General features: G+C 37.4%; 1 protein-coding gene across 11 annotated transcripts in view; it reads right to left on the bottom strand.

The window, feature by feature from the left end:
- Positions 1-462: 462 nt before the first annotated feature.
- The window catches only part of CLOCK (clock circadian regulator), a 332535-nt gene continuing 318709 nt past the window's right edge, over positions 463-14288 (bottom strand). For all 11 annotated transcript variants that reach the window (XM_065914278.1, XM_065914277.1, XM_065914279.1 and 8 more), the window contains 2 exons: positions 10650-10896; positions 463-8042 (listed from right to left, as the gene is read on the bottom strand). In XM_065914278.1, the coding sequence (XP_065770350.1) occupies positions 7863-8042; positions 10650-10896 (427 nt within the window). In that variant the 3' untranslated portion in view covers positions 463-7862. The remainder of the gene's footprint in view (positions 8043-10649; positions 10897-14288) is intronic.

The following is a 14288-nucleotide window of genomic DNA, read 5'->3' as shown; positions in this document are numbered from 1 at the left end:
AAGTATGTATTACAGGGTAGAAAAACACAGTTCATAAAACACTGCAAAGAAATCTCAGGTTAGGTCCCCAGACTACACTGGAAATCTCTGCAGTTAAAATATCCCTAATACTGCCTTAAATTGTTACAAACAGAATTAAGTGAGGAACTGTATTGCTTCTTGTTAGGAAGTAGCTGGTACACTGGCAGTGAAGGCAGCCTAGTCCCAGCACCAGCCTAGGGGGTAACAGTGAGGCTTTCTGAGGCCCCACACTCTTGTAACAGGACACATCTACTCAAGAGAATCTGGCGGCTCAGAACTTAGCTACAAGGCAAAAACTGCTAACTCCATGGCTGAATAAAAGAGAAAAATGTCATTAGTAGTGATTTTAAAATATTTAATATTCTTTAAAATCCAAAATAATGTGATTCTTACAAGTTATGTGCCACATAAAGCAAGTGTTATTTTGAGAAATGCAGGTGATACTGGAAAACACAGCACTGAGGTATTTTTATTTTTAAAACTGAATAGGAAACAAAGTGAATCTAATTTTTACATTTATAAAAAAAACAAAATGCTACTGCTTGGCTCTTTTTGCTGTCAATTTAGGTTCTGAATACATTACAGGAGTCTATAGGAAAAAGAATTATAATAGAACATATAGTTTTTAAAAACTGCACATCATAACCTGGAAAAAGGATCATACAGCAAGAGGCCTGAGTGGAGGTAGGCTAATAACACAGTTTACACTCTTCTCCAAGGATAGCTCTGAGAAACAAGTGTAACCAATTTAAAAACCAAATTAGAATGGCAATATTAAATTGGTAACAAAATGATCCACATTTTATACAATACTGTTTCCAAACAGGTCATGAAGATCAGCAGAGAACCTATTATAGCACCGTTAAAACCGTTCATATTACCCATCGTGCTTCTGTGTATTTTACGATTCGGGCTGAAGACATTACTTGGAAAATGTCAGCCTTGTTTTTGTATATCAATCTGGATTTTAATGAAATGTTTGCTTTAGGAAAAATAGGTATTCTTAGCCATTTACAGCTCCACCCTTTCAGAAGGAAGAATGACAGGCTATATCTAATTTTAATTTTAAACCGAGAACCAAGCAGTAAGGACATATCAATGTCAAGGGCAGCACACTAAGAACCACACAGAACATTAGAAATAATCTGGTGCATGTGTTTACAACTACCAACTGATGTTAACAGTTACAGATTTTTACAGAGATAAAATTTTTAGAGATAAAATTTTTTTCTTTTTTGCACTAACTGGTTTCAATACAGCACTGAATTTAACTTGTCTTTGGGCTTCAGTCTTTACATAGAATGAATGTGCAAGTGCCATACTGAGGACCTTCCCCAACTTACACCGTGATAAAACAGATCTCAGAGTGACTCCAGGATGATCTAAATGACAGCTGTTCTGGCTGGCTGACATCTATAGAGGAAAATGACATTTGCTGGCCAGTTTTTTTTCTTTCTGCTTGATGATTGTCTGGTTACATAATACATCCACCTGAACACAATACAGCTTCTCCTACATTTTAACTCTTTAGTATTGGCACAACCATTGCCAGTGGTGAATCTGCACCAGTTACAGGCCAACTCAAAACACATCGTAAAACGTCTGAATGTCACTTTTAAAGCGATGTCACAGTTTGTTTGCTCAGAAACTTAAAAGCATACATTTAAAAACATGAGCTCTCCAATTTAACCCTTAAAGAGTCAAGAAACACTTTGTACATCATTAAATCCAACTTGTGGTTGACTTGTTTTAATTACCATTCTCTAAGGGATCCCAAAGCTAGAGTGCACTCTGGACATGGCCTGTGGGGCTCAAGAGCCCTAAGGTGGAGAATTCTGTTCCAATGCAGACCAGCAATAAGTATCCTCAAATTTCTAGGCTTTAGATGTTCAAACACTGCTTTTATTGTATGGTGCTGTGTAGGAAGGTTTGGTTTGGCTTTGGTTTTAAAGGACCAAGCAAACTATATATAAAAGACAGCACACGTTATTTTTCTTTGTAGAAGAGTTTGCAGTATTTATACATTGTCCCACCTATATTTAAGGACTTTAGATGGATTTTAATATGGGTATGAGTGATGGCCATTAGAAGATGCTGATTGTTTTAATAACATTTCCCAAATGGGCAAACAGAGGCAATGTGTGCCATGGGTTCTGTCATACTGGCCTTTGGCTGCGTTGGGGAAGTTATATAAAAAGTGCCCATAAAATAGAAAAGGCAGCAAGTGAAACTAGAAAAAAGTTGGAGTTACTTTTACTTTTTCTTAACTGAGTTGAGAACAGGAGGGGAGCCTTGGGGGCACCTGGGCTGGGCTCCACCGCTGTGCTGAAGTGGAACAGATTCGGAACTCCACCAAGAGGCGTCACGAGGGCTGAGGCCCGCACGCACCCCCAGGAGGCAGAGCCGGTCCTCCACACAGATTACAGGGCAGAACACAGCAAACCACAGGTAAACACACGACACTGAAGTCACGCTGATGAGCAAACGGGACGCAAAGATAGTTTAAAATACAAATAAATACATTTAGCCATTTTTATTCAAGAAACCCAGATAACTACTTTCAAAGCGACTGCTTCTTTAAAAACTCCTTTCTCAATTCTCCTATAAATACTATTTTGATTGTCACTTAATGCAGCACCTCAGTGTTTGCTGGTGGTGGTGATGGGATTTCACTTAATGTCTTTTCATAAACTATATCCTATTTCACCTAAGAACGTTTTCCCTAGGAAAACCCAGGCAGCTTAGAAAATAACTTGCTAAATACTCAAAAACAGAACCCGCAAAGTTATTTTATTTAAGAAAAAAACAAGGAATGTAGTGTTAAATTATGACATGGGGATAAAGTATGCAAAACAGTCACATGGAAAGAGTTTTAATTTTTCAATCCATTCACGGTTGCTTAATTTCTTGTGAGCTGTTCAATACTGTTTCAAATATCCTGAAAATAACTGTACCAACAAAATTCACCTCCAGTGTTTCCACAGGAGACATTAAAATACGACCAAATTATTTTTTTCCTTTTCTTCAACCAAAGTAGTATTTCTCAGTTCTTTTTGTGCAAAAACATTACAAGAGCAATTCAAATGGAAACACTGAAATGACATGCCAACATTTCAGAGCACATTTAAAATACTCAGAATAATTCTTGAAATTACTGTATTCTAAAATATGACTACCAATCACTTTTAGGTTAGTTCTATACATCTATTCATACTGATGCAATTCTCCTAGACCTCTGAAAACAAACAGGCTCATTGGTCTCTTTTGGTGTCCACACAATAGGCAAGATAGGTTTACAATAGTGTCTAAATGGAACTAGGCATCTATAATCCCTTGACTCTACCACATTCAAAACAAAAGTCAAAGCTCATTTGGCTACCTTGAAATCACTCCCTTAAACCTACTATGGTTCACTGGATCTAAACATTTCTCAGAAATGTGTCATTTAAAAATTTCACCTAAGTGATGAGTTGGGGATCCTTTAGAAATGGCAATATCTACGATAATAAACTGTATCAAAATGAGTAATTGCAATAAAGTGCTTGTTACCTTTCAAAATGATGCTTTTCAACTGTGGTGTGATGTCTGCGAAGTGTGTGCTATTCCTACGTAAAGGATCCCCAGGCATGAGAGTTGGGTCTTCTCACCTGTCTCAGAAAGCAGCAGCACTGTGTTTTGGTAGGCTGACAATAGGCACGGCACCCACGCGGATGAGGCTCTGCTAGTGCTGTGGCCAAAGGGGAAGGAAGCTAGAAAAGTGGGAGGCGTGTGCAGGGTTCCTACTCATAGTTATATACAAATATATTAAATATACTATAAAAATAGTCAACTCTTTTCCTTTGCAACTACTTCAGAAGCTCCTTTTAGAAGAATGCTCACCCGCCCCAAACAAAAAAGATTCTTTTTCTCTGATCACTATAAAAATGGCAAGTGCCTTTGTGCTGTTTCTTTTCCTCTGTTTAAAAATTCCCATCAGCTTACTTCTGGCTAGACTCACTCAGCAACAGTAATATCCAGTGTTTATACCTTCCAACACTGATCCCCGAAGGACTAACAACAGGGTCACAGATGTTGGAAAGGTTATAGATGTGAGTGAGTTTCACACAGATGTTCATCAACAAACTTTCAATCACCAAAGAAATACAGAAAAAAAAATAAAAATGTGCAATACCAGAGCAAAATGCTATTTGCAGTCCACTTAAAAAAAAAAATAGTTTACCTCAATGTAGTGGAAATATTTTAAAACTTGTTGAGTAATATCCAGTTTAAAATAATTTCCCCCTGTCTGTGTAGAGCAGGCAAACAAGAGTTCTATTTTAAGGGGCCCCTTTCTAAGGCTTCTTGAACAAGGGTTCATCTCCCTTCCACACACAGTGCCCTTAACTAACTGCAAGCAGAATGCTTTAAGGCAATTACCATCAACCCAAGCACTTTTGAAAAATTCCAGTAACATCTTCACTAGTCTGCACTGAGTACTGCTAACAAACCAAAGTTACTGGCATCCCTTTATTACTAGTACATTCTTAAACCAGATTTAAGTGATAAGCACAGGACTCAAATTCCCCCTTCAACTTGGGACAGAGCTGGGAGACCGAATATAGTTATCTACTCACATGTTACCCACCGTCCCCCACGTATGTTTTTCCACCAATATTTTCACTCAAATAATAAAGTACTTTTAAGTGTCTTGATTCTGCTTTGACACCACTCTCAGCAGCAACTTTATTAATCCTTATAATCCTCACTGGTAGTTTGAAAACAAAAGTGACTCACCCAGGGCCAGAGCAGTTCAAAGCAGCCAACACCTAACAATTACCACCCAGGAAAAAAGTGTTTTTTTAAGAAAAACGGAGTATCTATGAGAGTAAAGAAGAGGGAAGATAAGATTTTTAAGTAGCTGAAAAGTGTTCCTATTTGGTATTTTTTCATGACTGAGATTTGGATTTCAATGAACAGCTTTGGCTACAGAAATGAAAGAATAACAGGCAACTGCTGAATCTTCCATCAGGATGCTCAAGTCTTGATTCATGGAGGAGGGGGCAGGAACCGCTTTGCGGTCCAAGTTCCAGGGAAGCGGGAGGAAAACAAAGTTAAAGTAGGAGCTGAGAGGCAGTTACTAGCTCTTCTGACACAACACTTCATTCTGACAGCAAATCAAAAGCAGCCAGCTGCTCCTTTAAATGTAGCGACCATTTCTAAGCAGGAAAAAGTGAGCTGTGAGAACAACAGGAATTATAAAGCAAAACCTTGTATAATTTGCTTTCCTAAATATTTGAGGATGGAAAAATACTTGAAGGATAGGGAGAGGAGAATGTGAGTGAACCGTCCACAAATTTACCTTGTGGCTTGTCTTACGCTTTGCTTGTGTTAGACTGAGTACCCAGTACTCAGGGTTCACCATCTTTCTTTTCACATGTGGGACTTGGAGGATTAAACCATAATATAATAATTCTTTATACCTTTTGTTTGCTAAATCTGTATTACTGTGTATTGCCAATAAATAGATGAGGCACAACTCAGAATACATGGAATGGCATGATAAGGTTAGGAAAGGCAATTTTGAAGGGGAAAAAAAATACTGTTGCCATACTCTACAACATCAACATTGTCCATTGTGGGCATATGCTTAAGTACACACATATTCTGACATCTATTCTTGACATTCATGACAAAGTCATCTCTTCTGGATGGTCATTTAGCTAGAAGAGGAGTTCCTTGATATGTTAATTACTGATTGGCATCTAGTAACACTTCTTTTGTAGGAGGGTAGGTACCAACTTTCTTTGGTTGTTTTCAACATGAATTTTCTGGTTTAAGTGTAGCCAGGTATGGTTTTCTACAGGAAGATAAAGTACATCCCTTAAGGATGACAGCAAAGCTAAGGGCAGAAAAGTCTTAAGAACCAACTGAGAGCTCCCCTGACACCTTTACCTAGCAATTCTGCATTGTTTTCATTGCCAAAATCCTTTGTTTAACAGCCTCAACTCTGTCGCACGTTTTCTTTTAAGGTTAATTTTGATTTCTTGCAGCTTGCTATCTTCCCTTTCCTCAGTAATAATTTTTGATAGCCAATAAGATCTTTTCCCATTAATTTTCCTTTGTTCTCTAGTTAAAAATTTAATTATTAGTACCACAGAATCTATAAAATGCTTTTTTTAATGTATGCAATTCTGGTTGGAACTTGCTACCTTTAGAATATGGTATCACCAAACGAAATCTTAGTTCATGTTTATAAAGCACGTGAGCTACAAGATTCTACGATTCTAGTGCTATAGTGAAGATAAAGCCAATCCCTACCTTCTTTTGTCTTTGCAGGATTTTTAAGATCACACTGAGAAAATATTTACTAGTAATTCCTAAATGAACACATAGATTTAAGGAAAATGCTGATTTAGAAAAACAACTTTGTGATCACAATAGTAACTCTGAATAGTGTCACTAGGATGTTATCTTTTATTTTGAAATTATTTGTATCTCTAATTCAAGAGACTCAGAGAGTCTTCATTAGACCTTAATAGTGCTGACACCCACATGCTATTAAAAATGTACCAAGATTTCAAAACTGCTACTGAAACTAGACAATGAGTTCAAGATGGTGAGTAATCACCTGAATGAAAATCAAGGCACTATGGGTTTTTTTTTTTCCCCTCAAATAACCCTGAATCATTTCTGACTAAAAGAAGCACTGAAATTGTGGAGGATAATAAAAAGATTCCAACAAATCCTAAAAGTTAAAATTCCCACCAGTGAGAACATTAAAAAGTGCCTAAAATATTTTGTGTGCAAATTCACTCCTATAACTGAAACATACTTGAAATAACTGTCAGGCTTGTTAAAAACCGTTTACACATCTATTTCCAACTAGGAACTAGATCAAAATATGTGCTCAAAACTCCCAACCATCTTAAAATAAAGCAGTGCAAATCCTATTTTTAAACATAATTGAAGAATAATGAAATGAGGGATATTTCTGAGTAACTTGAAAATCCTGTTTCAAATAATTTAACCTGAAAAAAAAAAAAAACAAACTCCATTCCCAGCAGCACATCATACCTCACTGAACAAACTGTGACATCACAGTCAAAGTATGAACCAAAAAAAAAAAAGACTTGTGCCCCGGAAGAGTGAATAGAACACTACCGTACTGTAAACAAAAGGGAAAAGAGGATGCATTAGTCTGCACATGGCGTCAGAATCTAAGGAAATGTACTCATACCTAAAGGAAGAGATAATGCTTTCATGCAGCATACAAAATGTTTTGCTTTCTCTCCTTTTATCCAGACATATACATAATATTATTTTTACAGCATCTGTACATAGAGAATTTGAACCCACACAACATTCTGAAATTAACTACTATTCCCTCATTATCTGAAAAGGGAAGGGGGTCTACTGAGTCTACTGGACTGTCTTCATGGCATCATCATAAGCAAACCCCTGACATGGATGGCAGTGGTGTATCCTCTGTAACACTTGAAAACAGGCACAGAACCTCTCAAAGTTACTAATGTTGTTAGTGCCTTTCTGATTCACTGGAGGTCCTGTTTCATAGCTGAGCTTAACATTTGGCAATATACTCTTTTTCCATTAAAAAATATCTGGGCAAGTAAAACACTGTCAGAATTGGCTGTGGCCCTATGATCACCTCCTGCTGGCTGGTATTTAATGTACATCTGCAGTGCTAGGCAGCATTTTCCCTGCTAACTAATTCCAGGAATTAGATCACTCAGTATTGCATCCCATGAAACCGCTGGAACTTTTCATCACATCCTTGGATCATCTGAGCAACTCTTTATGGACCACCCCCATCCTCCCTTGAGGGCAGAGAGGATGCATGTGCGCTACTGTGGTTGAACCTTGGAAGGATCCGTCAAACTTTCAGTCCTGTGCCGACTCAGCTGCTGCTGTTGCTGTGACTGGTGTTGCTGGTGATGTGACTGAGGGAAAGTGCTCTGCTGTAGAGGAAACGCAGCAGAGAGGATAAGCTGAGCTGAAGGGTTCCCATGGAGCAACCTAGAAGTCTAAAAAGACAAGTGGATTATGCAACACTGCTTCACCCCCATTATACTGTGTACATTAAGACTACTCAAGTTTTCCACTTCTCCACAGGGTCAAAACCTGTACATAAGTCTTGGTTTTTGTTTTTTTTTTTTCACTTAAAAATAGTATTCTGGAAAATGCTTATGAGCATTTCCCTCTTTTTGAAGTATAACAGAATTTCATTTTTTAGAAGGAAACTGAGCTAGAGATAATATGATACAGAAAGCTATCTATGTCCTGAGACAAACCACACATACTCTTTCACTTTATGTCCTAAAGACCACGTTTTTAAACAGATGATACAATTTAATCATCGCTAAGAGCGTACGACATGTGAACAATCTGTGGCCAGACAGAAAATGCTTTCTGCACCAGCTTTTTGACCCGTTAGAGCAGCAGTGGCCAAGAGCATGGGCCAAGCTACACTGCCTGGGTTCAAAGTCTGGCTGCCCCGCTTACCAGATGGGCAAGCTACTTACACCTCTGGGCCTCCTTTTCTTCATGTGCAAAATAAGGATAATCCAAGTACTGCCCACACTGGGTTTTTTACAAAGATTAAATAGTAACACTGTCATTTAAAAGTACCATAAACTGAGGACACAGTACAGACTTGCGTCCTTTATGTGACAGTGTGGCATGACGATCAGTGAAGCAGGACCGGAGCACAGGGTCTGAAACCGGAAGCAGCCCGGCTGTGAGTCCTGCTCTCTACTTGTTAGGCCTTGGGCGAGTGTCAGCTCCACGAACCTCGGTTTCTTTTGCCTAATTTCTCCTTCTAGAGATACAAAGGAAACTAGTCAAAAGAAAGCGGAATTTTAAAATTAAGATCTTTCTTCACTAAGGTCAGTATGTCTTGATGCAGGGTTCATAATTTTAAAAAGGAACTGTGACAGGTGATTTCTGCAAATGTGAATGAAAGACACCTGCACAAACACACGGAAGGATGGATCTCTGAGCCTTAAAGGCCACTGAGCTTTGCTAAGCACCTGCAGACATTTTCTTTTTCTCACTGTTATCAGGAAAAGTTTCTGTAAGATAAAGAATTCAGGGTATTTAATGAGCCTTATAGGGTTACAACAAAAGTACATTTTGGAACTAGGTGTTACATAATCAGAAAAGCAAATTGTGTATTTCTATCTACATATTAGTGTATTTCTAAAGGGTATTGCCTATCTTGCTTCTTTGAAATGTGTTTTTCCCAGAAGTGGAAGGGAATGTTCATTCTTTTAAGAGCCCTTGCTCTCTGACTCAGAGAACTGAGTTCCTAAGGCAAGTCTTTTTCCTTTCTAAGCTCTGCCTAATTCTCACTGAAAACATTTCCCCTAGAGAATAGTTTCTAACTTATTATAAATTCTTGTCATTAATTCATTTATAACAATAGCCAACCCAGTCATTAATGGCTTAATGTCTAAGGGGCTGTATGACTCTCAAGAGATAATTAAGTAACTAACCTCTTTTAGTTTAGCACATCAAGTTAAGAATTATATTTGCACTAGAACACCAATGATGATGAACTAACAGTGTATCTATGCCTGAGTATACAGTATAATACTGAAATCTAATTATACCATATGTTGTATAACTTTAAAACTGATGATATTTGCCTGGAATATGTGGAATGGTATCCAGCACAAATCGTGGCTTAGCCTATATTCAAAACTGCTGGCTTCTTAGACCAGTAAGGAAAAAGGTGTATTTTCAGATGACACAATCTGCTATTGTGATCCCCCAAAGAGGGTACTGAGGTCTAGAAATTTGCCTGCTGCTTTGCTGAGGATCCCAATCTAGGTGACTTTGTCCTGAATCTTTAGATAAGCAGATCCTATCTGATATACCCACAAGAGATCTGTGTCTGCATTTTGGTTAATCTGAGTATCTACTACATTATTCAAGATAGTGGTCATTTATGAATGCAAGTTATACTTATAAGGTGTTTAAGTATATACCTTATACTAGGCTCAGTGATTCACATGCATCTTACTCAGGAGATATGAACAACTAGCACCTCCATATTACAGACGAGGAAACTGGATCTGAGCAAGTTAAGTAAACTGCCAAAGTTCACATAGCAGTAACTCAATCTCAGAACAGCCTGTGCCTTCACAGTATTTTTCTTCCAATATTAATTTATAACCAAAAAGTTATTATAAAATTTAATTCAATAAAGTAATTTAACATAATGCCTAAAGTAATTTTTTTAAAAAATCCTTTTAATACTTATAGTCTGTAGAGAGTACAGCTTGATGGGCCCCTAGAGAAACAAGAGAAGAGAGAAAGGTGCCTTTGCTTGAGTTCCAGAAACTCTAGCCAGAGAGAGCTCTCTGTAAATTGCCTTGATGTGGGCAGGAAGCAGCCACGTATTGTATCCACCAATTTGGATAACTGGGTATCTCCACAGCAGGACTAAAAGTTTTCTAAGAGAAGAAAAAATAGCCAACTGGGATAAGCTTTCTGTCTTTATAGAAATTTAAGTTGTACAATAAGTGTGTGCAGATTTTTCAGCTCATTTACAGAACTGTTCATTGAGCCCCTAATTTCACTATAGAAAGGTACAGCGCTTGGGGACAGTCTTCCGCAGGGAGAATTACCTGTAGGAACTGCTGCGGTGGCTGAGCCAGCTGAGCCTGCGACGGTTGCTGGACTGGCGGGAGCGGCTGCTCCTGGGAGCTCTGCTGCTGCGTGACTGACAGTGTCTGGGACTGCGGGTGCTGTGGGGCGAAGGTGGGGTAGGCAGTCACCACCTGACCCATAAGCATAGCGCTGGGTACCATGACTGCCCCACAGGCCACAGGAGCAGTCACTAATTTGGTCACAAGCTGCTGACCTTGAGAAAATCTGTTAAGAGGAAAGAAAGGAAAGGGGAGTCAGAAGTACAAGTATACACTATGAAAGGCAGTGGGTTGAATATTCCTCTAAGATAGGACCCATGATATTACTAATTTAGCTTTCTAAAGCCATATGTTCCAATTTTGTTACATGTTTTTAAAGATTCCCTTTGGGATACCAGTGAAACGGAAATGTACAGAGCAAAATGAAGCGATCACAAACAAAAATACAAACTCTTTTTTTGATATCCATATGCAAAAGAATGAAATTTGACCTTTACATCATATAAAAAAATTAATTCAAAATGGATTGAAGACCTAAACATAAATGTCAAAAACTATGAAACTCTTAGAATAAAACATAGGGAGAAAGTTTCATGACACTGGATTGGGCAATAATTTCTTAATTAAAAGCATACACATTCACATGGTTAGGTACGAGGAGAAACATACACTGTGTTACCCTCAATTTTTGGAGGTCTTGTGAGCTAAACAAGACCAAAAAAAAAAAAGCATACACAATGAAAGAAAAAATAGATAAACTGAAAAACAAATTTAAAATCTTTTATGTAGCAAGGGACACTACCAACAAAATAAAAGGGCACTCCAGAGTGGGAGAAAATATTTACAAATCATGGAACTGGTAAGGGATTAACAACTGGAAAATATAAAGCAATACTACAACACAGCAACAAACAATCAGATTAAAAAACCGCCAAGGGTCCTAAGTGATATTTCTTCACACTATATACAATTGGTCGATAAGCACTGAAAAGATGCTCAATATGACTAATCATTAGGGAAATGCAAATCAAAACCACCAGGAGATACCACATCACATTCAATAGGATGGCTACTATCAAACAAAGTAATTGTGTTGACAAGGATGCAGAGAAACTGGAATTTCTGTGCACTGTTGGTGGGAATATAAAGTGGTTTGTCCATTATGGAAAACAGTATGGTGGTCTTTCATCAAAACCTAAAACGTAACCACCATATGATCCGGCAATCCCACTTCTGTACATACACTCGGAAGAATGGGAGACGGGGACTCACACGGTTGCACACCAATGTTCATGGCAGCTATTCACAACTTCCAAAAGATGCTACAACCCAAGTGTCCATCAGCAGACAAGTGGGTCGACAAAATGTGGTATACACATCACAACTGAATAGCACTTAGCCTTAAAAGAGGAAGGAAATTCTGATGCATGCTGTAACATGGCTGAACCTTGAGGACATGATGCAAAGTGAAATAAGCCAGGAAGAAAAGACATACATTATATGATGCCATTTACATATGGTATCTAGAGTCGTCAAACTCACACTTATGTGCTTACAAAGTAGAATGGTGATTTCCAAGAGTTAGGGGGAAGAGGAAAGCATATTGTCTGATGAATATAGATTTTTAGTTTGGGGAGAAGAAAAAATTTCTGGAGATTGATGGTAGTGACTGTCACAATGGTGCGAACCTACTCGCATGTCAATGAACTGCACATGTGAAAATGGTTAGCATAGTGAATATTTTGTAATGTGTATGTCACCACAATAAAAAAAATGTAATGCACACATGCAAAAAGTTTTTAATCTGTTAAAAATATCAACTTTTTTCTTTTTATAAAACTACTAAGTACTTGGGAGTTAGATGTATGTGACACATGGTTCATTTTGCTAATCAAAATAAACTTAAAGCTGTCCTAAAGGAATTCTTAAAAAATCTCTAGGTTTATAGATGTTTACATCGTAAGTTGTGTCTTATAAACATAAATGACATTTGTGTTTCAAAACTAAATGATATTCTAACAGTATATAAAAGTACCTTCAATTTACAAATTTATCACATGCAGTACGCACTGTAATATAATTCACTAATACTCCCTCCCACCCACTACCTTCCTGCTTCCAGTCTTTAATAAAAGAACAATAACAAAAAAACAATGCCTCTTCAGGGAAAGATATCATTTCTATCTGCCTTTTCTGTGAGATGAAGTTAGTTTCTATCACTGGTCACTACGGTGAGTAAACTGAGATAAGACTCTATTGTAGATTTAACTTGATATAACTGCAATTACAACCTGTTTTAAGGTAGATAATTATAGCTACACTTAGCATTTTTATACAGTTTAAATGTTGCATAAGACATCCATGCCAAATCTTAAAAATAAAGCATTGTATATTATGTACTTTAGGATCAAATGTATTATTTAATGCAAAAACATACATAATGAAAAATTTACAAACAAATAACATTACAAAGTGGCTTAATCACAGAAGTGCTAAGCACTAATTTCTCTGTAATCTTAAAACAATTTAGCATCTGAATTGCCCAACTGCCCACTGCTAAGTATGAGAATATCTCATTCCTCTCTGGCACCAAAAGACATTCTGCAATTTACTTTGGCTTTAACTTCTTTTTTTGTACACACTGCTCCCTCTGCCTAGAATACCTTCCTATGACTCCGTGCTACACACATATCTAAAGCAATGCTCTTAAAACACAGGCTGAGTATCTCCTCCCTGAAATTTTCCCTGACCACACTCCTCTCTTCACCTGCTTGCCTCAACCCATAAAACTGCTCACTTCCTCCTTTTCAAAGATCTACTAAGTATTTATCACATCAAATAATACTGATTTATTCACCTTTCTACAGCTTTGACTAGTCTGATCTTTCTTCTGGGATAAAGAATATGCCATACTCATACAAGCAGGCACTCAAATGTTTGCTGAAGTTGTTTATCCCCCTTCAAAAAACAGCTGTCTACAAATTGCTAAACTGTGTCCTCTAAAATGCATGTCAACATTTTATGTTAATGGATTTCCCTTGGGCTTTAAATTTAGCCCTTTATAATATTTCTATGGAGTATATTCATAACACTTCCTTTGAAAGCTAGACTTTTTAACTTGAAGGAACTGAGTTCCAAAAAGAAGCAGTGAGTTTCTCTCTGATCTTACTGCTTCTGCAATCCAGCAGCTTCTTTACACTCTGGAAATTATTAATAGGGTTTCAATAAAATCTACTACAAAGTCTAATACAACAGCAAAATTATATTATAAAAGCAGCAGTCTACTTACATTGCATTAAAATAAGTAAAAATAAAATGCATTTAAAGTGTAATTTTTAAGACTGCAAAAATCCTCTAGTTTTGAAAGACACCTTTCTTCCTAATATTTGAAAAGGTTATTTTTTTAAAATACCTATTTTTAGGTCAGCTATTTGGAAGACTAAAATTAGCCACAGATGGCGATTTTTTCTAGAATTGCCCATAAAACTTTAGTGTAGTATATGTTTAAGCACTTGAGCTCTGAAATCAGACACCCAGTTTTGAATTCAGATCCCCTTCTTCACTCCCTTCACAGCTTCAGACCCTTGACCAAATTTTTTATTCTTTCCTGGGAAAGAA

Source organism: Muntiacus reevesi, chromosome 22, assembly GCF_963930625.1.
Source record: "Muntiacus reevesi chromosome 22, mMunRee1.1, whole genome shotgun sequence".
In the NCBI taxonomy this organism is placed as follows: domain Eukaryota; kingdom Metazoa; phylum Chordata; class Mammalia; order Artiodactyla; family Cervidae; genus Muntiacus; species Muntiacus reevesi.
The sequence above is the reverse complement of the archived record's forward strand: the minus strand, read 5'-3'. Positions and strand labels throughout refer to the sequence as shown.